We start from the raw sequence: 27398 nt of genomic DNA, 5'->3' as shown, positions 1-27398 counted from the left end.
ACCTAGACTTTTGTTTTCCAAATTCACTAAGATTTCCACATATGCGGTAAAGTTTAGCAAAAGTTTGGTGGTTTAGCTGTCTTTTTAAATTCAAAGCAAACCTAGGCTGCCAGAATCATTTCAGGAGACAATTCTACGAATAGCACCATTGACATGCCATGACATAGTAATTAACTGGCATTGATCTGGATCACAGGCACATGTCAGATGCCAATTCCAGCATCCCAGGTAAGGAATCCTTTAGGGGCAACAGACAGAAGAGAGATAACCTTTTATTTCTCTTTAGAAGAATCTGGTTGACCTTAAAAGAACTCTAAAAAGAGATCTGAGATACAGTTAATAGACAGATACTCTTGCAATCAGCAAGCAAGGGTTCCACCACTCTGAAGTATGCCTCGCTGATTCAAGTGAAATGGTATTTTAATGATAGGTCTATTTAAGTAAGTCTTTTTAAAATGACTTTTATCTAGTTTGAGATTATGTTAAGTTTTCTATATACAAAAAATGTGGTAAATACAAAATCTCAAAAATACTAAACATTTGCTGTAGTCAGGTAAAAAAAATCAAGTCATAACTGGGTATTTTAGTCTCTGATATAGTATTTTGTGTAAAAAATTTAGACAAATATGAATTTATAAATGGAGAAAAAGAATAGAGAGTTGACTTTTTTTTCTTTTATTGTTTTCTATATTATTTATTTAGATCACTTTTATATTCTTTTTTAATAAAGATATACATTAAAAACACAAATGGTTTAATTATAGGCATATATTGGCATTTATTTTACACCAGCTATGTGAAACTCTATCTATACAATCATTAGGGATTAGGAATATTTTATTAGTTGTGATTTTTTTTCAAGATTATATTATTTGTGTTTTGGCCTCACTTTAGCCGTGTCATGGTTTTGGATCTTCAGTCTCTATAAATGTATTGGAATTCTTGAATTAAAGTGTTAACATAAATTATATAGAATGAATTGCCTCTTTAGGTTCTTATATATTTATAATTATATTAAATACAGAATATACAGCAAGACACTTTACTTCACCAGAGATATTACAAATCAAAATGTAAAATCGATAGTCTTGAAATAGAACATTATTATAGACTTCTAAATTCAAAATGTAAAGTCTACATTTCATAATAAACAAAAACTATAAATAAAAAATAGCCTTGTTAAGTATTTTGCTGAATTGTCTTAATATTTTTTAAATTTATTTTGTGCTGGTTTATTTTAGTATTCTGAAAATGATATCTGTAATATACTAAGAACTGATATAAGCACAAATTTGTTTTGTGGCATACCTGACTAATAATTCATTGTCCTACTTGTATTAGCTAACGGTGCTATCCATGCTATCCACTATGCTTCCTGAGTTACTGTACATAAAAATGTTTTTTTTTGTAGACTATAGATCCTCCTTTGAGTCCTATATTATCAGAGCAAGATAGTTAAGGCACAATTTTTCATGAACACCATGAACATTGAAATATTTTAACTTTAATCCCTTATTAGACAATTAGGTATATATGTATATATGTATGTATATATATATATATATATATATATATATATATATATATATATATATATATATATATATATATAATTTATTTTTTAAATACCACCTGCAGCGGGTCCCAGATACTAATTTTAAGAATTAAAAATCCTGATCATGAAGATTTACAGTATTATTGGAAAGCTAATTGGTGTCTCACCTTAAAGGGAATGTACAGTGTCATTAAAATGTGTTTTCTTGAGCTTAGTACTATATTATTTTTTTATTATTTAGATTAGGAATTGAAGGATCAGTGCTGATTTCACTGGCAAGCATTGAAAGAAGAAAAGTGTTTTGCTTTACTACTGCAGTGAAAGGGCCTGCAGCAATACACTGGACCATAGTATGTATCCTAAATATAAATTTGCCAGTCAAACCAGCAGATGAAGGTCCAAAACTGGACATTTTTACATGGTAAAATATGTATGTGTCGGTGTGTTAAATACTACAAAAAGAATAGGTTACATTAACTGCCAAATGATGAAAAGGGAGTTCTATAAATGCTTATTTGTGGAGGCTAATTTAAACTCATGCAACAGAAATATAGAAAATACATTATAATAACCTATTTTAATAATAAATAAACTAAATAATATATCACTATACATCCCTTCAAATGTTGTACCAACTTGCCAATTACTAAGGAAACTTAATATGTATTCAGCGAATATCAAGCTAAATTATCAACATCCCTTTAGTTCATTTATTAATTTTTGGGGTATTTTGGTGAAATATTTTCAGGTTATGTCTAAAAATAAAACAGACTTTATTATGTAAACATTTATAAATGACTCCATATAAATATTAAAACAATTTTATTAGTCATAAAAATTGCCCAGTCACTGATTTAGAATGCACTTATTACATTGCCAGGGTGGCATAAATTTCTATGAACACGTTAAAGTAAAATAAATAGATAGATAACCTTTTTGTGCCAAATAGTAGCAGAAAGAAGTATAAATATAAAGAAAGGCATGTTGAAGTAAAGGAGACAAATGATGCACACTTTAACACTTAAAACTACTGTGATATGCATTGTCGTACCTTAAAGAGACTCTGTAACAACATTTTCAGCCTTATTTCTTCTATCCTATAAGTTCCTATACGTGTTATAATGTGGTCTGTCTTACTGCAGCCTTTCCTAGTTGCACAGTGGCTGTATTATCTCTGTTATCTAATCTAATCTTTCCTCTGACGGCTTTGTCGTGCTCAGGCACTCAGGCAGGAATTTGCCGGTCTGCTTGTAATAGGATAGAAGCTATACACACCATCTCCACGCCCCCTGCAGGCTCTGTATGAGTTACAGACTGAGCTTCTCTCAGCCTATCACATGCCATGTCTTTTGTTTGTAAACACTGCCTAAAACTGGCAATTACAAGCCAGGATTGCAGAGTGGCAGAAACAGCACAGAGGGGCCCAGGAGAACATAATGAATAGAATGGTATGCTTTTTATTGTAAGAATTTTAGAGTACAGATTCTCTTTAACTGTCGATGTAATCACTCCATATGCTAATCTAATTAATCTGATGAATGTGTCTGCTTGATTGGTATTGCATTAGTATCAGTATTTAGCATCTGCCTATTGATCTGTCGAACATATCAATTTCCAAATTCCTCCCATAGTCATAAATTGTACTGTAAAAATCTCATCTAAAATAAAAACAAAAAAAACAAACAAAAACAAAAAGTTTTACTTCAGATAGACCAGTGTGTATAAAAAAATGTCAGTGTTGTCTGTATGCAGTTTTGATACATGCTAAGTGGGTAACTAATCTTCCAAACATAAACATATCAACTGTACCTTGTAAAAAAAAAAAAGTTAGAATCCCAGTGGATATATAAATGACATCTCCCATTTATACTGTATGTCTAGATACATGGTGCCAACTCTACAACATATTTGTGGACTCTAAGTGCTTGTCATTTATTTGCAAATAACTAATGCATTAACAAATAAAAATATTTATAAACATGTGAATATTTGTTTTTTATGTTGCTGCTGCTTCTAACATAATATAGAGAATGTATTGTTTTATTTTGATGTTCAATGATGATGAGAATAATTTTTTCATAATATGTAAAAAAAAATTACTTCTTTATTTAGCTTTGTAATTGTACAAAATTGTAATTTATTTTGAAAGAAGAATATTTAAATACAATGCTTGTTTTTCCCCCCGTTGATTTCATGTTCCACTTGTGTGTATCGTGTCAGGTACTTTTTTGAACATTATTAAAAATATGTAATAAAATCTAGTTTTTGCTATTTATTTAATTATGGATTTGGGGAAATGGATTTGTGTAGGAAGTGTGTGTGTGTGCGTGTGTGTGTGTGTGTGTGTGTGTGTGTGTGCGTGCGTGCGTGCGTGCGTGCGTGCGTGTGTGTGTATATATATAATTACAGAGGGGCTGCAGCACATAACAGGAAAACAGTGACAGGGGCTCTTGGTTACGCTTTAACGTGCTTAAGCTCACCAACTGCGCCAAAGTGTCCCCGATCTGGTGAGTCCTACTCTACCATGCAAAATGCCAGTTTTTATAAGCAGTCTAGTGGAAACTAAACCAAAAGCCTAAGAGTCAACTAAATGGGAAAAAAGGAAATTAAAAACACCTTACCTTTCACTAGCTACCAAATATATATATATATATGTATTCATTTACCTAAAAGATTATTAGGAACACCTGTTTAATTTCTCGTCAATGCAGTTACCTAATCAACCAATCACATGGCAGTTGCTTCAATGCATTTAGGGGTGTGGTCCTGGTCAAGACAATCTCCTGAACTCCAAACTGAATGTCAGAATGGGAAAGAATGATGATTTAAGCCATTTTGACCGTGGCATGGTTGTTGGTGCCAGACGGTCTGAGTATTTCACAATCTGCTCAGTCACTGGGATTTTCACGCACAACCATTTCTAGGGTTTACAAAGAATGGTGTAAAAAGGGAAAAACATCCAGTATGTGGCAGTCCTGTGGGCAAAAATGCCTTGTTGATGCTAGAGGTCAGAGGAGAATGGGCCGACTGATTCAAGCTGATAGAAGAGCAATATTGACTGAAATAACCACTCGTTACAACCGAGGTATGCAGCAAAGCCTTTGTGAAGGCATAACATGCACAACCTTGATGAAGATGGGCTACAACAGCAGAAGACCCCACTGGGTACCACTCATCTCCACTACAAATAGGAAAAAGAGGCTACAATTTGCCCGAGCTCACCAAAATTGGACAGTTGAAGAATGGAAAAATGTTGCCTGATCTGATGAGTCTCGATAGAGTCAGAATTTGGCGTAAACACAATGAGAACATGGATCCACTATGCCTTGTTACCACTGTGCAGGCTGGTGGTGGTGGTGGTGGTGTAATGGTGTGGAGGATGTTTTCTTGGCACACTTTAGGCCCCTTAGTGCCAATTGGGCATGGTTTAAATGCCACGGGCTACCTGAGCATTGTTTCATGTCCATCCCTTCATGACCACCATGTTTCCATCCTCTGATGGCTACTTCAAGCATGGTAATGCACCATGTCACAAAGCTCAAATCATTTCAGATTGGTTTCTTGACCATGACAATTAGTTCACTGTACTAAAATGGCCCCCCAGTCACCAGATCTCAACCCAATGGAGCATCTTTGGGATGTGATGGAACGGGAGCTCCGTGCCCTGGTTGTGCATCCCACAAATCTCCATCAACTGCAAGATGCTATCCTATCAATATGGGCCAACATTTCTAAAAAATGCTTTCAGCATCTTGCTGAATCAATGCCACGTAGAATTAGGGCAGTTCTGAAGGTGAAAGGGGTTCAAACACCGTATTAGTATGGTGTTCCTAATAATCCTTTAGGTGAGTGTATATATATATAGATAGATAGATAGATAGATAGATATAGATATATACACAGTATATATATATATATATCAAAGAGTGGTGATGAACATGCTCAAAGTGGGAGACCGTTAGCAGTGGAGTCCCGCAAGGGTCAGTACTAGGTCCATTTCATTCCAATGTATTTATTTACTCATTAGTAGATGTAATACAGAGTAATTATTTTGTTATATTATTTATTGTATTTATAAAGCGCCAACATATTACGCAGCGTTAGACAATAAATACATTCAATCATACAAAGAATGACAGACGTACCAAGGTTATACAACATAGGACAAAGCTATACTTGGCAAGGCTGGTTAGGTAGGCCCAGTAAGACAAGTACAAGGCGGTCATAGGAAGGGAGCACACAATTAGGTAGAATACACTAGGGAAGGGAGGACCCTGCCAAAGGCTTACAATCTAAGTAATTTACCCATCTTTGTAGATGATACAAAATGATGGCGATTTATCAACACTAAGATCGGTAGTGACGTATTACACCAGGATATTAGCAACATGGCCATATGGGCAGGCACATGGCAGATGGAATTTAATGATAAATGTAAAGTCATGCACCTTAGATGTACCAATGGTAGAGCTACGTATAAAATTAATGGCATACAGCTGAAAACATGAGGACTTAGGAATACTGGTGGATAACAAATTAAGTAACTGTATACAATGTCAAGCAGCAGTAGCTAAAGCAAATTAAATTCTGGGATGCATACAATGGGAAATAATATCTCAAGATGCTAGTATAATTCTCCCTCGGTATAAATCACTTGTGAGGCCACATCTTGAGTATGGGATACAGTTTGGGGCACCACAATAAAGAAAGGACATTGACCTTTTGGAATGGGTACAAAGATGGGCAACTAAATTAATCAGAGGGATGGAAGGTCTCACTTAACAAGTATGGTTGGATAAACTGGGGGAGAGGTGACCTGATTAACATGTATAAATACATCAGAGGGCAGAAAAATCTTAGCAGATCAGCTTTTTGTCCCTTAGCTTGGGTACATTATTATTATTATTATTATTTATTGTATTTATAAAGCTCCAACATATTACGCAGCACTGGACAATAAATACATACAATTATTCTTTTTTTTATTTATTTTTTTTAATTTATGTAGTGCCAACATCTTCCGTAGCGCTGTACATAGTACAAACAAATAATGGGGAACAAATATACATAAGAAATACAGGACACTGTACAGTCATGACATTGAATAGAATAAATACAGATACATACATAGTTGATATGTAGTTGGTACATGTGCATATGTTAAAATTACAGCAGTATAAGAAACAATAGGAGGAGGCCCCTGCCCTTGCAAGCTTACAATCTAGAGGGTAGTGGGGAGGAAACAACAGGGAAGGAAACACAGGGGTTAGTAGGTGAGCCAGTGTGCCTTCAGTGCTGCCTATAGCAATGTAAACAAGGGGTGACAGACAGCACCCAGTAGCACACAGTTATACAACACAAGGTTATACATGCAAACAGGGTATAAGATGCATGATCACACAATTTAACAGAGACCCAGCAATTCAAGTCCAACTTAGTCCATGGGAAGGGTGTCATAGTCGGGGTTGCAAGATCAAGAGGGGAGGAAGACCCTGCCAAAGTCTTACAATCTAAAGGCAGGGGGAGAGGCACAAAAGGTAGGGCTGTGGAAAAAGTGCTCAGCTGAATGGGTGATTGAAGGGTAGGCCAATTTAAAGAAGTGTGTTTGAGGGCTTGCTTGAAGGTGTTGAAGGAAGGGGCAGGTCTGTGTGGGGTTTAGCGGTAATCACCCCCAAGTGTCCGTTTGAACCGGCCTTAACTGTCCCACGGAGGGGTTCACAATCTAATTGCATAGGCATATGTCTATGTATGTGTAGTGTTAGTGTATTTAACACTACGTTAGGGCCAATTTAGGGGGGGGGGGAAGCTGGGTGATTAAACATTTTTTAAAATGTTGTGTTTTTTTTTAATTAATTAAAGAGACCCCGAGCAGTGCCAGAAATTAAAGGATTGCACTTACCTAGGACTTTTTATCAGCCCACCGTAGGCGGTGAGGTCCCCCGGTGTCCTCCTGGCCGCTCTCCGTATGCCTCCGCCGGCCCCCGTTACCGGCGACACCCAGGCCGGCTCTTCCTGGTTCCTGACATTTGTCATCATCACGCCGGCTGCTTCGCGTCATCACGGCAGCCGGCATGACAGGTCTGCGCATGCGCCGTTTTCCGCGTAAGTGCGCAGACTTGTCACCCGGCCCGGGTGTCGTCAGTAATTGGGGCCAGTGGAGGCATACGGAGAGGCCAAGAGCCAGGAGGACACCGGGGGACCTCGCCGCCTATAGTGGGCTGGAAAAAGCCCCAGGTAAGTGTAATGTTTTAAATTCTAGCACTGCTCTGGGTCCCTTTAAAAAAAGAAAGGTAACAATAGCAGCAGCAATCACATAAAGCAATCACATATGTTCTCATGGCCACATTCCCCACCATGCAGCTGTACTGCGGATGTGATTGCACCTGTGCAGTGTAAGATGAACCCCATCAACCCAGAGCCTTCCCATTCCCTCCATGACCCCACCAATGATCCCTGCAACCTCTCGAACATATCCAACTAGAGTTGTCTGGATGGCCACGTTCCCCACCGTGTATGAGTGCAGCTGTACTGCGCATGGGTGACTACGATTGCGCCTGCACAGTGATCGGCCGCCAAGTCACTAGATGTATGGGTACCTTACCGTTGAGACTCCCCATTTGGTTCACTTGTCCACATTTGTCAATAATTGGTCCATGTAGCAACTAATTCAGATCTGCCTGTTTTCCATCATTTTGTGCCAGGAAAGTGACAAGTATGAAAAGAGGGTCGGCATTCTCCAATCCAGATACACTATTACTAAAGAGGAACACAGGAAAATGGTACCAGGAAAAAAGGGCGCCGGCTGAGGGTGGACGAAAATGACGCCACCATAGACTCTAATCCAATTATCGTTAATACGGCGAAAAAAAAAGCAGAAAAAAGATGCTGTGATAAATATTGTTAAAGAGGAAGCGTCGCGAAAATCTTAAAATTTAAAACACATACAAATAAGAAGTACATTGAGCCATGAATTACATCTCTCCTATGTTCCTGTCACTTACAATAAGTAGTAGGAATCTGACACTACCGACAGGTTTTGGACTAGTTCATCTCTTCATAGGGAATTCTCAGCATGGCATTTATTCTTTATAAAGACATTCCCTGAAAAAGATTTACATAAAAATGCTAGCCAGCCTCCCTGCTCACTGTACACTATTTTGACAGTTGGACGGAGCAACTGCCATTTACTAAGTGCTTTTAAAAATAAAGAAAATCCTAAGAACCCCCCTATGAGAAGATGGGCTAGTCCAAAATCTGTCGGTAATGTCACATTTCTACTACTTACTGCAAGTGACAGCAACATAGGAGAAACGTAATTTATGGCTCATTTTACTCTGGGAGAAATGTACTTCTTATTTGTATGTGTTTTAAATTTTAAGATTTTCGTGACAGTTCCTCTTTAACGTTAATATCTTTTCGTTATTATTTCCCATCTGTTTTTCCAACGGTATTTCTCGTTCACCAAGTCTGACAATGATGTTTATCGTTTTCAGATTTCGTTATCCACCGATGCCATTTCGTTATCCAGCTGGGCCCTTTTTTCACGGCGCCCTTTTTTCATGCACGCCAGGAAAATACTAAAAGTTGCAGAAAATAGATATTCATTGTTTTGCTAAAATTCAATAAAATAGTTTAAAATAATCCACGTTCATTTTTTACTGAGTCCAGAGTTCATTATTGCACTGAAGGCTGATTGGTCGGCACATGGCATTACAGTTATTGCACAACAGATTTGGACAGTTGAAACTGAACATTTGAAGCTGACGACGTATGGGAAAAGGCCTAAAGCCTGTTTGGTAGCATCAAAAATGTTATCAACTAGGGTAAGTGATTTTTTTTTCTACCTACCTCGTGCACTGCAGCAGAATATATCACACAACTGATGATATAAAGTAAGGTACAAACGCTTGATTAGGGATTAGGGCTCCCTTCCTCGGGTGAAAGTTTAAGGCTTAGTGTTGTACAGATGCCCCTAGTCTAGAGGCTAGACTAGTCTTGTCTTGTCTGTTGCTATGGAGAAGAAAGTTAGAATGACAGCGCAGTGCATGTTGGAGCTGCTTCTGTCAGGCAGGGGAAGGAGGAGAATGACTCACTTGGGGTTGGCTTGGGCATTGTTGCTAAGGATCCTGCATGCCAGATCTATGGAGACAATATTGAGGGACTCCTGTGTGTGCTAGTTTAGTTTAGGGGACCCAGCAGGAAAGCTCATAGGGTAATTCCACTAATGTGATTGGGTGGATGGCACCCTCTCAAACTACTAGGTGTCAAATAGGTTGTAGTAAACTACGCCCACACTATTCAGCCAATCACAATGCTTCGTGCTGTAGAGGGTGCTGGGATTAGTGATCTGTTCCCTATGTTACCTGTTGAGTGCCCTAAACTTGACTAACGCCGACTCCTGTTTACACAGAAAGAAAGGGGGTGATCGGCACCAACCACACAATATAGAGTGTGCAAGGGCCTTCCCTGACAATATGCAAAGAAAAAAGTCCAAAAAAGGGAAAAAAAGGTCCAATTGACATCACCACTATGTATATTAACAATATTGTACTTATTCATGCCACAAGAGTTTAAAGGGTACCTGAGATGGCAGCATAGGGTATATTTATACTTACCCGGGGCTTTCTCCAGCCCCATGACGTGTGTCCTCTCCAACCCCTCTATTCGTTTATAATAGCTCCCAGTAATCCGGCCAGTTGTGGCCAATCATGCGCTCCTGCGCATGCGCAGCCCAGCCCTGCATGCGCAGTACTACAGCACAGGCACAGAACGCTCCCGGCTGCGGAGCAACGGAGGGGGTGCACGTGGCCAGTCCACGGATACGCATAAGACCACTGCCGGCTGGAATACCTGGAGCTATTACAAGAGAACAGAGCGGCTAGAGAGGAAGAGAGAGACCCCTGCACCTTGTGGAGCTGGAGGCAGCCCCAGGGAAGTATAAATATACCCTATGATGCCATCTCTGGTTCACTTTAATAACAATAAGCAATTAAAAACACTTAAAGGACCCCCGAAGTGAAAATAAACTAATGAAACAAACGAGTGTATCTATCTTCTTTCTCCTAAAAATGACTTTTTAAGATATTCCAGAGTTTTATTTTATGTTTAAATCTACTTTTTAAGTTTTAACTGTTTTATTGTTTTTGCTCAATGACACATTCATTAAAGTATGCCAGAGCTAAAATATATGGAATATTTTCCCTTTTTATCTCTTTCCTGCTCTCAGAAGCCATTGTCCGCTAGGAAAGTGTTTTATAGTTGGACTTTCTTATCAGTGAGGGTCACACTGTAGTCACTTCCTGTCTGAGTCAGGACTGAGTCAGCGACACTGATTTTAATTTGATTCGATAAAATCCTTAAACTGTTGATCACATGACTGCAGACATGAGACGGTAACTGTGGAATAAGTGCAAAAACCTTACACAAGTAATAATCATCATGATAATTATGTAGCCAGTCCCTGATTAGCATAACAATAGTGCCTTGATGATTAGCAATTACTGTTTTAGGTTGATTATTGGTTGATTATCTCAACACCTCTAGTATAGATCTGAATACTAATTTGGTATATATATTGGAAGACAAATTAAGTTAGGATTGTGTAATGTCTTAGTAGCAACGGGGAGGAGGTGACACTGAGTATTGGGTTTTGACTAAGGTACCAAAAAAAGGCCAGAAACTGCCCTGCTACCCACTACTTGTAGTGAAGTTAAAGGGGAAGAAAATGCCCATTCACTTACCTGGGGATTTTTCCTGTCCCTGAAGTCCTTCAGCTTCCTCGCTGTCATTCCGCGCTCAGCCGTTCCTCTGCTGTCCCCCTCCGTAACTTGGCCGACTAACGAATCACCTGGCCATTGTGGCCCCGAGGCCAGGAGTGCTCTGCCCATGCGCGGTAACAATATTTGCTTACTGAGTAGAGTGCTCCTGGCCAGGGGAACGTGTTAAAAGAGGTGCACAGCACTGGGCTAGCATTGGAGGGAGGGCCGGATTTACCATAAGGCACTGTAGGCACGGGCCTACAGGCGCCTGATAATGGAAAGATGGCTCACTCCCATCCTCAAGTGCTCCCTCCCTCCCTATGCAGAGTCTTGATGAGAGTGTGAAGGAGAAGCTACTCACCCGGCTCTCTGCATTCCACTGATGAGACCTCCCTTCAGTCAGGGGCACCTCTAGCTACTTAATATTGAGAGTACTTTTGGCTACCTAATACTAAGGGGCACCTGTAGTTACCTATGATGGGCAAGGGAAGTAGGAGAGAAGTGACAGCTGGGACAGCCAGCAGTTTGGTGGGGGGTTGTAGGTTCATGAAGGGCAAGGTCTAATGTGCCAGGAAATCTGTGCCTATGGGCTCCGACGAGTTAAATCCGGGTCTGGTTGGAGGGGGACACTCGAAAAACTGACGATGTGCTGGATGACGGCGGGGGACTGGAAAGACTTTAGGGGGTTGGAAGAAGCAACAGGTAAATAAATGGGCATTTTTTTTTTTCGATTTCCTGTGTTCTCATTTTCCTCAAGGCCAGGGCCAGATTTAGACCAAGGTCACCTAGGCCATGGCCTAGGGCACCACATGAACAAGGGCACCAAAGCAGCAGGCTAAAATGTTGCAGCATTTTCAAGCTTGCAAATGCTGCAATGAAGGGAGATCAGGTGAGCGCATGATCTCCCTGCTGCCAGCCACCTGTGTAGCAGCCACCTTTCTCTCAGTGCACGTTGGCGTTTTGGAGGGCGGCTATGGACTTGGACAGCATTGGAGACAGAGGGGAAGAGGAAGCTTCTGCACTGGAGACGAGCAGAGAAGTGAGTGATGCTGATGGCTGCTGGGGTGCGGAGGCGAGCTGTACTGAAAGAGGGGGAGTGGGAAAGGGAAGGATTAAGGGAGTCATCAGGCTACCTGTACTGGAGGGAAGAGGGGAGTGGTCATCAGGCTACCTATACTGGAGGGAAGAGGGGAGGGGTCATCAGGCTACCTATACTGGAAGAAGGTCATCTGGCTACCTATACTGGAGAGGGGCGGCTGGTGACGTTGGCCTTGGGTGGTAAAGAGTACAAATCCGGCCCTGCTCAGGGCCCTGTTCCCACCAGTGCAGAATATGCAGCTTTTCCCCTCACAGGGAAACACTGCCATGCATGCAGTCCGATATCGCACGCCGTCTGAAATGCTTAACGTACGATTCTGGATGACATGCTGAAGTTTTCCGTAGTACAGCTATAGGAATTCAGCTGCGGCTTCACAGCAGCCTGAGTGGCGCATTCAATTCGGAAACGGAAGTGGAAATTGGCCCTCATAGAGCCCGATCCAATATACTTTTTCTCCCAAGTTTTCTCTTAGGAGATACATTTAATCTTCTTTTTTTAAATATCTTTTTACTCTACAATTAAAAAAAGTACCAACAAATACAGTAGGTGGAACACTGTTAAGAGTTTTTCTTTACATGTTGATAGCTTAAAAGGTATTTTATTGATAAGGGGTGAAAATATCTCCCAGGAGAAAAAGTGAATTGGATCAGGCCCATAGTCCCTCAGGGCTGGATCTGAGTTTGTTCAGTGAGCAGCTGATTGGTGTTTTTCTCACAGCTCTGTTTCATCCGCCGCCGCCCAAATGAATAGGACTCCTCTCTGTTTTTAATCTGGAAGTGAGGCAACCCCAAAGCAAAGAGCACAGAGGTCCCAGCGCATCATATATGGGTGTCTGAGAACCAGGGTCATTTTCGGCAGTCTTTCTGTTTTGATTCTCAGCAGATGTATGGTCATTTGGCATGCATGAAATAGGGGCGTGAGGAGAAATGGGTGTCGGGTGAAGCAGATATAAGTCTAAATGATAAATACCATTGTGAATTGGGCAGCAGATTAAACCGAAAAAAATATTTACAGTGGTAATGAGGATAGTAAAACACTTTACCGATATTTTACTATAACTAAACCTAACTGTACTCTCACACAGAATCCTCCCCCCTCCAACGCCTAACCCTAACCCCCCCCCCCTTCCTCAGGGCCGGTTTAAGCAACAATGGGGCCCCAGGGCAAAATAAACCTGGGGGGCCCCCCCAATATATACCCCGGAACAAAAATCGGCATTAGGGGACCTTTTTTGCAGCTGGTATAGTCAGGGTGTGAAGTCCCAATCGGTCAGAGCTCCACATTCTGGCTATCCCAGCCTGCATGGGGGACAAGGGGTTAAAAAGTTTCAGGAGTGGGGACCCCACATAATTTTTTTTTTTTTAATTCCCACACTCTAAACAGAAAAAAAATTTGGGAAAATAGGAAAAAATGCCAGGGATCTTCATACAGCCATATTGCGGCTGTATAGCGATCCCTGGCCAAAGCACTGCGGCTGTGTATAGACCCCCTGGAAACCCCGTCAGGAAATTTATTGCGCTTTCGTTTGATGCATGCAAAATTACACTACCGTTAGGTTTGCTACTAAAAGTGACATTTACAGCATTTAAAAGTATACTTTTTTCCTTCTAAACTTTAAAATCGATTTTCTCAAAAACTATAAGGTCTTTTTGAAAAATTGTTTTTTCCTCTTATTCCTAATGATCTCCTTACCATATCCTGCAAATTTAGGGTTTCTAGCATTTAAGTTGGATTTGCTATTAACTATTAAAGTCGGCAGGTTTTTAAATGTGTTTTTTTTCCTTTGAAACTTTAAAATCGATTTTCTCAAAAACTATAAGGCCGATTTGAAAAAAATTTTTTTCCTCTTGTAGCCACTGGGGGTCCCTACAAGCTCTGGGGCCCTGGGGCAGCTGCCTCCTTTGCCTTAATGGTAGCGCCGGCCCTGCCCTTCCTGACACATATCCCTACCCCCCCTCCCCTTCCTGACACCTATCCCTAAAACCTCCTTTCCTGACACCTAACCCTAAAACCCTCCTTCCTGATGCCTAACCGTAAAACCCCCCTTCCTGACGCCTAACCCTAAAACCCCCCTTCCTGATGCCTAACCCTAAAACCCCCCTTCGTGATGCCTAACCCTAAAACCCCCCTTCCTGGCACCTATCCCTACCCCCCCCCCCTTCCTGACACCTATCCCTAAAACCTCCCTTCCTGACACCTAATAATCCGGTAACAATAATACCTAACCCTAAAACCCTCCTTCCTGTCGCCTAACCCTAAAACCCCCCTTCCTGACGCCTAACTCTAAAACCCCTCTTCCTGACACCTAACCCTAAAAACCCCCTTCCTGACACCTAACCCTAAAACCCCCTTCCTGACACCTAACCCTAAAACCCCCCTTCCTGACACCTAACCCTAAAACCTCTCTTCCTGACAACTAACCCTAAAACCCCTTCTTCCTGACGGCTAACCCTAAAACCCCCCTTCCTGATGCCTAGCCCTAAAACCCCCCTTCCTGATGCCTAGCCCTAAAACCCCCCTTCCTGATGCCTAGCCCTAAAACCCACCTTCCTGACACCTATCCCTAACTACCCCCTTCCTGACGCCTAACCCTATAATCCCCCTTCCTGATGCCTAACCCTAAACCCCCACTTCCTGATAACTAACCCTTTAACGCCCCTTCCTAATGCCCTAAAACCCCCCTTCCTGATGCCTAACCCTAAACCCCCCCTTTCTGACGCCTAACCCTAAACCCCCACTTCCTTATAACTAACTCTTTAACACCCCCTTCCTGATGTCCAACCCTAAAACCCCCCTTCCTGATGCCTAACCCTAAAAAAAAAACCTTCGAGCCCTCTAGTTTTCAAAACAATACATTTCAAAACGATAATTTTCAAAAACGAAAAATATTTAAAACACTATAACTTTCTAATGTCCTCAAAACAATAAAAATGTAAAAAACTAGAACTTTCTAATTTTCAAAACGATATTTATTATCAGACACCCAAATGTCTTCTTTTTGCGCCCAATAGCTAATATTTGCATTAGCGCGTATGGCAGCACCCACATTGTCCATTTGCCGCGGGCACCCAAGTTTCCTGCTTCCATTAATTGTTGCAGCCTGTTTTACCAAATTCTCTTTTTCAGCTCTGCCCCAACAGAGTCACAATGAGTGATATGGACCCCGCTAAGGACCTTAAACCACTGTCAGTGGAAGAACCTGAAGAGGAGGAGAAATCCCGAGCCAATGGGAACATTTCCTCCAGTGACCCAGAAAAAAAGGTGATCCTTTCAGATGTGATATAAGAGTTTATTTGTACACTATGTGAAAGGAGTGGCCTATGCATAACCTCCAGTATCAGCAGGGAAAAGACCTGTCTGTGTTGCTCAGACTGAGCACTTATCAGATTCCAGATGACATTCATCAGGGCAGTTTAGAAAATGACAAGAACAGACAATAAATGTGTTTGTTGAAGGACCATATGGAAAGTATCTTGAGTGTGGCTTTTCATGTTGCTCTGCATACTGTATATGTAGCCCTGCAACGTGTAAAATATGTTGTCCATTGTGGCTCTCCATTGCCTGGGCTACCGAGAGATATGTTCAGATTTCTGTTCCAATATGTAGAAAAACTGCTGTTTTCTCAAACAGCAGCACACTTACTTAACCACTTCACTACAGAGGGTTTTTTCCCTTCTGTCCTCAAGTAATTTTCACCTTTCAGAGCTCCTCCCATTCTTTCTCCTATAACTTTATTACTACCTATCACAAGAAAACCATCTATATCTTGTTTTTTTTCAACACCGATCAGTCATTCTTTAGGGGGTACATTTTGCTAAGAATCATTTTATTCTAAATGCATTTTAAACGGGAAAAATAAGAAATAAAAAATAAAATAAAATTATTTCTCAGTTTTCGGCCATTATAGTTTTAAATTGTACATGCTCCCATAATTAAAATTTTATTTGCCCATTTGTCCCGGCTATTGCAACGTTTAAAATATTCATATATTATTTTAATGAGACAGCGCTCCTCTTCTTATAACGTGCCACCTGTAAAATTAAACAAACTGCACATAGTGTATTACTGTTATAATAGCAACGTATCTTAAACACCCAAAGTGCCAAAGTGCTCCACTTGTGCTCCACTGCAGGTGCAAAAATCCACGAAATCCCCTTAAGAATTACACGCTCACCAGATCCACACCACCTCAAATCCAGGTGGGTCTAGAGCTCAGGTATATCAGCCAACGACTCAGTGATAGTTGAATTCCATAGGTTTTAATCCAATGCCTCATAAAAAACAATAAAATCGAACATAGCATAAAATCTTTAACACATAAAAAGGTGCCCTGCGCTGAATGCGCACTCACGTTATCCAAGTTGTAAATACGCCTATCGGGTTCAATACCCAGCGGTGTTCCTCCTGCTGCGGTGACGGCGTCCCGTTCCCGCTGCAGCTCTCTCGCTTGAACTTCAAACTTTCCTCCGAGCGATAGTCCTCCTTGCTTCCTGTGACGTTAGAACAATTTTACAACCTGTACACATAGCCCAATCCAGTCAACGGATCCGTTTTCAAATATCGAAGGGTGAAGGATCTTGATTTTTTAACAGAGAGTTTAAAATATTCCCTTAGTACAGTGTATGGCGCAAATATTTTATTTGGAAATAAAGGTTCATTGGAAGCCCATATTTTTAAAATTAACAGTAATACACCCTCTTGACATACATATTAAAAAAAGTTCAGTCCCTAAGGTGAAATACATGAAATATTGAAATATTGACCTTTTTCTACACCCCCCACCTTTTGCTCTCAGAAATTGTATTCTGCCTAGAAAACTTTTATGGCTGTAATTTGCTTATCAGTGAGGTTTACTATATTCCCGACAAGGTAACGACAAGACAAGACAGAAGCTGTCACTTGCATGCCTGAAAATTAACTCTTTCAGGCAGCAAAATAAAACAAGTAAAACAGCCTGGTTATTATTTCTTGTACTGTACATACACATGTTTATCTCATCATGTCACATGTTGCCTCGAGTACACCTTATCAGCATTTTCTTTTTCTTATTAGGTCCATCCGAACAATGCCACCCCTTTGGATGTCACTGGACTAAGTGATGACCTTCCACCACGGCCAGTCTACAAGGCTAGATGCCCAGTTAGAACAAGAAAGACTTCCATGAGATTTTGGTTTAACAAGGTGATCTTTGCGAATGGAACCCTACTGTATTTCCAGCAGCATAATTCCACTATTGTTTAGAAAAACCCTTTAATTTCAGTTCAGCTCTGTTTATTATTGTACTTTAAAGGACAACTGAAATGAGAAGTATATGGAGGTTGCCATATTTATTTCCTTTTAAACAATACCAGTTTCCTGGCAGCCCTGCTGATTTATTTTGCTGCAGTATGATATCTATTGGAAATTTTGCAGGAGAGATAAAGCTAATTTCATTCATTTCTCTCTACAGCTTCCAACAATCCGTGAAGTTTCTGCTGAAGATGAGACAGCGGACAAACTGGCCTCAGACTTTTCTCATTTGATGATGGTGAGAATACGCAAATACATTCAGTAGTGGAATAGGGATGCTTACTCGGATTTCCGCATTTCTGATCGAAGGTCGGAAATTGGGAAATGAAAATCGGATTTCTGCAGAAATCCGATTTAGGCCCAGTTTACATTAGCGCTGAGCGGAACGGAAGCGGAACGCATACTGTACAAACGGACCGGTATGCGAACGGATCCAATATTAAACCAATGGATCCATTCACATCCACCTGCTTGTACGGATCCGTTGTCCGTTCCGCTCAATGGACAAAAAAAATGCAGCAGGACCTAATTTCCCGGCCCGTTGTGCCCAGCGGACCAGAAATGGAAGGTTTTGCAACTACATAGGAACAAATAGAAAACTGTCAATTTACAGCACACAGTGTGACAGTTTTTACCTGATCCTGATGGCCGGATCCGTATGGCCAGTTCCGTGAAAAAACTGCTATTGTGAACTGGGCCTTACTGCAATTCTGTAATTTTAGCCCAATCACAGACCTCGGAAGCATTGGAACAATTAATTTATGTCTAAATATGTCTAAATTGAGAATATATACAAACCGGGCCTCCACTGCATCCCTCTGTGCCACCTGTGTCCCCAGGGCCGGTTCAAGCCGCAATGAAGCAACCTGGGAGCCCCCCCTGCCCCCTCCCCCAGCATATTCACCCCCCAGGGCACCTAAGCCAGCTGCCACCCCCCCCCCCCCCCCAGATCTCCCCCTTCAACTTTACTGTGTCCCCTGGGGCCACTGCACTGTTTGTGTCAGAATAGCAACTCACCTATTCCGGCGCGCTGCTCCATCCATGCTTCCTGTCTTCTTCTCCGCTGTCTGCTTCTTCTCCGTGACCAGTCATTACGCAATAACAAGAGGCAGCCATGGATGGAGCAGTGCGCCGGGATAAGCAAGTTGCTATTTTGACAAATCCGATCAGGGGCCCCAGAGGGCACAAATCAGGGAGACTTGGGGCCCCTGCAGTGCTCATGGGCCCTGGAGGGATTTCCCTCTTTGACTCGATGGTAGCGCAGGCCCTGTCTGTCCCCTTGTGCCTCTTTCCATCCCCAGTGCCTTCAGTGTCCCTCTCTGTGCCACTTTTGCCCCACTGTGCCTGTCCTGTGTGCCTCTGTGCCACCTCTGCCCCTTATGCCTTCATTGTATTTAATAATGGACCGCAAGCAAAGGGCAGCTACTGCCACTCATGTAAACAAAATCAAGGCTGTACTCAAACTAACCCCACCACAGTCCCAGACTCCCTACCACCACCCCCTTTCTAGAAGGGTCTTCCCAGGGCAGGGCTGAGGCAGAGGCGAGAGAAGCTCCAGCCTCGGGGTGCAGTGTAGGAGGGGGCGCACAACTCACTCAGCTATTATTCCCCTATTGTGTTTGAAGCAGAGGAAAATAAAAAAAGGGGTTACATGGCAGTGACTGCAGCCAGATAACTAGATTAAGGTGTTAGGCGGGTAATAGCAATCAGTGTGTGACAGCTGGGGTGGAGGGATGGAGGGGCGCACTTTGGTGTCTCAGCCTTGGGTGCTGGAGGACCTTGTCCCGGCTCTGGGTCTTCCTCACCTAGGTGGAATTTTTTTCAAATCACTAGCCGTACTAGCCGTACTGACTCTCCCATGCGCACATCAGACCTAGGTCTTTGTGCATGCACAGAAAGTCTGTGGTGAGCTAGCCAGACACATTGTGCCTCTGCAGTTGCGGATAGACTCGGCCATTGGATCTGCAAGTTTATCACTGTAACGCCTCCGCTGGACACGGAACAGTCTCACCAGTCTTGATGTGAATTCCTGGATCATTCACAAAGCAATCGGGAGCGATCCGAGCGGATGAGGCTGGAGGAAGCCCCAGGTATGTATACATGTTTTTTACTTATTTCAGCTCTGGTACACTTTAAGGGCCTATTGCTTTTAGGTGCCGCCTCCATTTCTGAATCGCATGGGGCACCAATGCTAATGCGAAGCTGTAGGGATTCAGATGCGTGCTACAGAAAACTGCAGCATGCCGTCCAGAATCGCACTGGCAAGCAATTCAGATGGCATGCTAATGTCTGAATAGGAAGCATTCCCCCTGTGCCTAACCTCCCTTTCCTACTGTCTAACTCTCACCCCTACTGTAGGCACCTAACCATAACAACCCCAACTAATGTCTAATTCAAACCCCCCTTTAGGCACCTCACCTTTATCCCCCTGGGCCTATAAAGAAGACACCCTACCTAATGCCTAACTCTAACCTCCACTCCTTAACCCCCTTGGCGTTATGATTATTTCCAGATTTTAGGGTCTAAAAGCGGTGAAATTTGTTTGCACCCTTTCAGACCCTAAAACCTGGAAAAAATCATGCTGCCAGGGAGATCTGCATCAGCCCAGCACTCAACTCACCTCCCTGGCTCCAGCGCTGCAGTTTTCCCTCTGTCCTCCGGGTGGCGCTGCAACCCTAAAGTGAGATTGCCAGCTGTTGTCATGACGACAGCCGGCGATCTCACCAGGGGGAAGCAGAGCCTCGGAGGAGTGGGAAGCAGTATGGCGGCTGGCGTCGGTATCCCCCGGGAGGTATGTTGAAACACCCGCTGCGCACATTGCTCTGCATACACGTCTGGCGGCTACCCCGAGCACAGGTTGGGATTACCGCTCTGAGCTGCCGTTTTCGCCCCCTAGCTCAGGATGACCACCAAAGAGGTTAAAGAGGAACTGAATAACGTAATGAAAAAAAAGTACTACATTTTTACAATAATTATTTATGAATTATTTAGTCAGTGTTTGCCCATTCTAAAATCTTTCCTCTCCCTGACTTACATTCTGGTTATTATCACATGGCGACATCTTTACTTCTGGCAGGTGATGTCTGTGGAAGGAGATGATGCATTTTTGGCAGTTGGAAACAGCTCTTATTTCCCACAATGCAACAAGGTTCCCACAGTGTGATGTCAGCACCTTAGTGCTGACATCACACCGTGGGAGGGGTTTCACCACAATATCAGCCATACAGAGCCCTCTGATGATCCGTTTGAGAAAAAGTAAAGATTTCTCGTGGGAAAGGAGGTATCAGCTGCTGATTGAGATGAAGTTAAATCATTGGTTACGGTTTCACTTTCAGTGCCTAACCCTAACCCCCCCCTTTCCCTGGTAATTGCCTAAAAATACAGGGCCCAGACACAACCGAAAGCCGATCAGCTACTAGCTACATCGAGCACACAAATAACCCTTTGGGTGTCCAATTTCCTGAAATTTAACACAGGTGTCTATTAGACTTCATGTGGTGACAGGCCAACCTTTTGTAACTGTGTGGCCTGCCGCTATATGTTACACCACGCTGCAGAGGCACAATGAGTCTGGCTAGCTCACCACGGACTTTCTGTGCATATAAGAAGACCTAGGTCTGAGGTGTGCATGGGAATTGAGAGACTGGCCCAGTCTAAGGTGAGTATTTAACGCTTTCTGCTTTTTTGCCTTCAGGTACACTTCAAGCAACCGCGGAAGACGTGTGCACACAGATTCTCAGCCGAGACAACCCCGACTGGCCTCCTCAGTTTCCTCTAGAATGTGTACAGTGCACTGAATAAACCAATCATTAAACTGGCGTGCCGATTCAGACTTGTTATGTTCTGCTTTCAAGAGGACCTGTCATTATTGATATATGGAAGAGGCCTTTCGCACCACAATATTACATGCACTATGGTCCTTATGGGAACTTATCTAAGTAGAGGGAAGTCTCTGGATAATCAAGTGGGTTCCCCTGTGCCCCTCCTCCTCACCGTTCCAGGGCTAGGACTCCCCCCCCCCCCCCCCAAAGTTCGTTACAGGGCTAGGACCCCCTTAAAGTCCGTTCCAGGGCTATGTTCCCCCGAAGTCCATGGCCCGTTTTCTAACACGGACTTGAATGGGTTTAGCTTTTTCCACCAAGCTTGAGCAGCGACCCCCAACTACGTCCCAGGCGTGAGCCTGCGCAGTGCGGTTGTGCATGTTCTCATATGGAAGAACGGTCACGAGCTTCCGGGTCCCACGGCAAGGTGAACAGGTAAATATCTAAATTTTTCACCATAATATCTCACAGGTTTGCTTTGAAGCAAACCTGAGGTAAAAAATTTTTTTTTGCTATAATGAACCATTTGTGTAATACGGATAATGATGAAAAGAACATTAGCAGCAAAGAAAAGAGTCTCATATATTTATTTTCAGTTATATAGCTTTTTTTTTATAACATTGCATAAGGCCTGAAACCCACTAGAGCATTTTTTTGAGCGTTTAGGGAGTGCTTTCAATCGCTAGCAATTTCCCTAAACGCTCTGCCAATGTCAATGGATGGGACAGATTCCACTAGAGCGATTGCGATTAAGGAAATCGCAGGACCTGCAGCATTTTAGGGAGTGTTTTCATTCCAATGTATTGCATAGGAGCAGGAAAATGCTCCCAAAATCGATTGCAAAACGCTATCACAAATCGCTAGCGATTGCGATATCGATTTGCGCTTTTTAGTGGGTTCCGGGCCTTAGACTGTCACAGTTGTAGTTTTAAAACCACATTCTTGGCTATATGCAATGCAATTTTTCTAAGTTTTCTCCCAGGTGATTTTTTTAAACTTGTCAATAAAATGTCTTTTAACCACTTGAGGACCGCAGTTTTATCCAGTTGGTCAATAAATTAGCCACTGCAGCTTTAAGGGCTTGCTGCAGGGCCGCACATTCCAGCACGCAAGTGATCCCCCCCCCCCCCCCCCCTCTCTTTTTCTCCCCACCAACAAAATATATTTGATAGTACTATTTCACTTACTTTTTTTACTTTTCCAGTTGAAAAGTGCTAGAAAGTTATTTTAAATAGACGAAAGATTATCTCCTAGGAGAAAGCTCAGTAGAAAAAAATGAATTGCATATGGGCCTCTGTCTTTTAAAGGGAAGGTTCAGGGACCGTTGAAAAAAAATAAAAATCCGCATCCACTTACCTGGGGCTTCCTCCAGCCCGTGGCAGGCAGGAGGTGCCCTCGGCGCCGCTCCGCAGGCTCCCGGTGGTCTCCGGTGGCTGACCTGACCTGGCCAGGCCGGCGGCCAGGTCGGGCTTCTTCTGCGTTCCAAAATGCGCCTCACGGCGGCGCGCTGACGTCATCGGACGTCCTCCGGGCTGTACTGCGCAGGCTCAGTAGTTCTGAGCCTGCGCAGTACAGCCCGGAGGACGTCCGATGACGTCAGCGCGCCGCCGTGAGGCGCATTTTGGAATGCAGAAGAAGCCCGACCTGGCCGCCGGCCTGGCCAGGTCGGGTCGGCCACCGGGGACCACCGGGAGCCTGCGGTGCGGCGCCGAGGGCACCTCCTGCCTGCCACGGGCTGGAGGAAGCCCCAGGTAAGTGGATGCGGATTTTTATTTTTTTTTCAACGGTCCCTGAACCTTCCCTTTAAGCTATAAAACAAAACAGAAATAACAGCCCTTTGATCTTTCCTGCACTAAAAACATATCCCAAACTGTCTCTTACTGTTTATTGGTTGTATAAGTGCTGCAGAAAACAGATCCAGTTTGTCAAAGAGCTCAGAGAAGCTCTTGGGCATAGAGAACAACTGACGTTTCTTAACTCTACCTGTACTGCAAAACAATATGAGACTTTTCTTGGCTACTAATATTCTATTCTTAGCTATACTACACATACAATTCAATCGGCTGAGTCCGCACCGCCGCTGCCCCCAATGTATAATGTGCCCGGTGTATACATTATACATTACCTGTCCTGTAGCAGCCTCCGCGCGGTGTCCGTAATCCTCCAGGCGGCTCTCCGTACTCGCCACTGGCGCATAGTGTCTGACCTCAGATGCTATACGCCGACGTCAGACGCTATGCGGCAGTAGCATGGAGGAGAGCCGCTCGGAGGTTACGGACACCGCGCGGAGGCTGCTACATGACAGGTAACTATGAATGCACACACCGGGCACATTTATACATAGCGACGGTAGCAGCGGGGGTTTCATCGTCTCGTCGGTCATTCTGGAAATCGCCGCCGTGCCGCCACACACCCGACCAACCAACTTCGGCCCAACATCTTGCGACATACGCCATCAACCGTGCGACCAATTTCCGTCCCGAAATTGGTCGCTTTGTCAGTCGAGTATGCACTTGGCGGCACCGATTTTCATCCAATTGGATTATAATAATCGAATTGGATGGTCGATCGGCCGCCAAGTCGCCTGATGTATGCTCACCTTGAGAGTGGTATTTATATTGTAATGTTCAGTAAATATATTTTTTATATCTTCCAATTTCTGTGACATCTCTGCTCCTCAGCTTCTGTCGACATAATTACAAGACTCTGTTTCAATCATCGTGATCACTTAAATGCTACCAAACATGACAGTCCTCATGAATCTGCGAATATAAATATATATTTTTAGTCATGAGTTTCTGTTACAGTCCATGACGACTTCGCATTGTGAAATATCACATCGTTATTCTGTATTGTCATTTTCCTTAGGCACCCACAAAATTACAATGACACGCTTCACTGAGCATCTCAGTCAGTGATGGATTCCGAGGATTTTCAGGCATCCCCTACATAGCGAGTCTTCATCTCGGCATCAGGAAGAAGTGTTGGCATAATTGTGTCAGTGGAAACTCTGATTGTTAATGAAGTTCTTCGCAGTGATCAGCAGGCCTTGTGTGGCAGGCTGGTAGTTATGGAATGTGACGGAAGCATTGGCCACAATTCACTAAGCTCATCTCTTGTCTTTGAAGGGGCACTATGGTGAAAAATTTTAAATATGTGCAAACATATACAAATAAGAAGTACGTTTATTCCTGAATCCTGAGTAAAATGAGCCATAAATCACTTTTCTCCTATGTTGCTGTCACTTAGGCCCAGTGCACACCGAGCGGGTTTTGGAGCGATCCGCCGGCCGCATCTGCCTGGAAAAATGCTTGGCTAATGTATTGCAATGGGATGGTGCACACCGGCGGTTTGAGGTTTTTGCCAAGCCGCAAACGCGCCTCCTGCTGCGCGTTTGCGGTTTGCTAAAAAAACCTCAAACCGCCGGTGTGCACCACACATTGAAATACAATAGCCAAGCGTTTTCACTGGCTGATGCGGCTGGTGGATCGCATACAAAATCCGCTTGGTGTGCACCCGGCCAAATATCTGCTCGCTGCTCCCAAAACCGCTAGCGTTTTGACGATCTGCTAGCAGTTTTGGTGTGCACTGGGCCTTACAGTAGGTAGTAGAAATCTGACAAAAGCGACTAGCCCATCTCTTTATAGCGGATTCTCAAGGATTTATTTATTTTCAAAAGTACTGTACATACATACATACATACATACACACACACACACACACACACAGACACACAGAGACCCAGCCACACACAACCAACCACAGCCTCTCTCTCTCTTCTTTTCTTTGCTGTTCTATACAGGCTAGCTGTAATCGTCCTGACAGAGGCGGGGTGCTGCTACATCCTGTCTGTGTGTGCTCCTCCCCTCTCTATCTACTGCATGTGAGAATAACTACAGAAGTGATAACTTAACTACTTTGGCCTCCTGGACGTACTAGTTACGCCCAGGAGGCCATGTGCGCGTCCACGCGCTCCTGCGGCCGATTGCACGCGTGCACGCGCGCTCCCGGCCGCGGTTCGTTAGCCTGGCAATCAGTGAATCGGGCTATGGTGCCCGATCACTGATTCCTCTCCCCCGCTGAAAAAGCGACAGCTTCTCTCGGAAGCTTCGCTTTTTCTGGCTGTAACGTCCCCCATGCATCTCTCTAAGCGTATGTAAACAAACTCATGGCCGCCATCTTTTGGCCAAAAAGTAAAACTACAACTAAAAGTGAAAAAAATAAAACTCAAGACACATTTACATTATAAAACTATGGATTACATCCCACCCTCCCAAAAAATACCCAAATAAAATGTTTAATACAAAAAAAAAACAAAAAAAAAACATTACATAGAAAAAAAAACATGTAAATATTTACCTAAGGGTCTAAACTTTTTAAATATCAATGTAAAGATGAAATATTTCTAATTTTTTTTTTTTATTTTAAAGCGGAATATAACCCTGCATTTCAACTTTGCTCTAAAACATTATTTACAGCATATTATATGCAAAAAGCATTTTTTTTTTACTAGACCAGCATTGGAAGGGTTAAACACAGAGATTTCAAGTTCCGTGGAGAGATATGCAGAAGTTCAGATTGTTGCATTCTATTTAGTTAGATGTATCTATTGATAAATGTTACACACTCTTTGGCTGTCCTCCAAGCTCCTTCTCAGTCAGAGAGAGTGAGTCACATTCAACACTTAGATACATTTATGTAAACAAAATGTATCTATGTCAGCTTCAGATGCGTCTGCAGAAATCTCCAGGAACTTTAAAGCCCTGTGTAACCCTTCCAATGCTGGTCTAGTAAAAAAAAAAATGCTGGTTGCATATAATATACTGTAAATAATGTTTTAGAGCAAAGTTGAAATGCAGGGTTATATTCCGCTTTAAACTTGTAAATAGTGATAGATGCAAAACGGTAAAAATGCACCTTTATTTCCAAATAAAATATTGTCGCCATACATTGTGATAGGGACATAATTTTAACGGTGTAATAACCGGGACATATGGGCAAATACAATATGTGAGTTTTAATTATGGAGACATGTATTATTTTAAAACTATAATGGCTGAAAACTGAGAAATAATGAATTTTTTCCGTTTTTTTCTTATTCTTCCTGTTAAAATGCATTTACAGTAAAGTGGCTCTTAGCAAAATGTACCCCCCAAAGAAAGCCTAATTGTTGGCGGAAAAAACAAGCTATAGATCAGTTCATTGTGATAAGTAGTGATAAAGTTATAGGCTAATGAATGGGAAGTGAAAATTGATCGGATGCATAAAGTGAAAACGACTGAAGGCTGAAGTGGTTAAAGGGAAGGTTCAGGGATGCTGTGAAAAAAATAAAAATCCAAATCCACTTACCTGGGGCTTCCTCCAGCCCGTGGCAGGCAGGAGGTGCCCTCGTCGCGGCTCCGCAGGCTCCCGGTCTCCTCCGGGTGGCGCGCCCGACCTGGCCAGGCCGGCTGCCAGGTCGGGCTCTTCTGCGCTCCAATGTGCGGCTCACTGGTGCGCGCTGACGTCATCGGACGTCCTCCGGGCTGTTCTGCGCAGGCTCAGTAGTTCTGAGCCTGCGCAGTACAGCCCGGAGGACGTCCGATGACGTCAGCGCGCACCAGTGAGCCGCACATTGGAGCGCAGAAGAGCCCGACCTGGCAGCCGGCCTGGCCAGGTCGGGCGCGCCACCCGGAGGAGACCGGGAGCCTGCGGAGCCGCGACGAGGGCACCTCCTGCCTGCCACGGGCTGGAGGAAGCCCCAGGTAAGTGGATTTGGATTTTTGTTTTTTTCACAGCGTCCCTGAACCTACCCTTTAAGGACTGGAGTGATAAGACACTTTCACTGTGCAAGCTTATCACTACACGATAATAAGGCAAACTTCTTTAGTGATTCA

The 27398-nt window shown here is 43.0% G+C and overlaps 1 protein-coding gene across 1 annotated transcript; it reads left to right on the top strand.

The window, feature by feature from the left end:
- The first annotated feature begins 200 nt into the window (after positions 1 to 200).
- LOC137544785 (uncharacterized) lies at positions 201 to 21519 on the top strand. Its single transcript, XM_068265874.1, has 6 exons — positions 201 to 228; positions 9224 to 9378; positions 15539 to 15673; positions 17465 to 17593; positions 17862 to 17939; positions 21396 to 21519. The coding sequence occupies exons 1-6, from the start codon at positions 201 to 203 to the stop codon at positions 21477 to 21479; spliced, it is 609 nt and encodes a 202-aa protein (XP_068121975.1). The 3' UTR covers positions 21480 to 21519.
- Positions 21520 to 27398: the final 5879 nt, after the last annotated feature.

This window comes from Hyperolius riggenbachi, chromosome 2 (genome assembly GCF_040937935.1).
Source record: "Hyperolius riggenbachi isolate aHypRig1 chromosome 2, aHypRig1.pri, whole genome shotgun sequence".
Taxonomy (NCBI): Eukaryota; Metazoa; Chordata; class Amphibia; order Anura; family Hyperoliidae; genus Hyperolius; species Hyperolius riggenbachi.
Note: the sequence above shows the minus strand (reverse complement) of the source record. Positions and strands in the feature narration are given on the sequence as shown.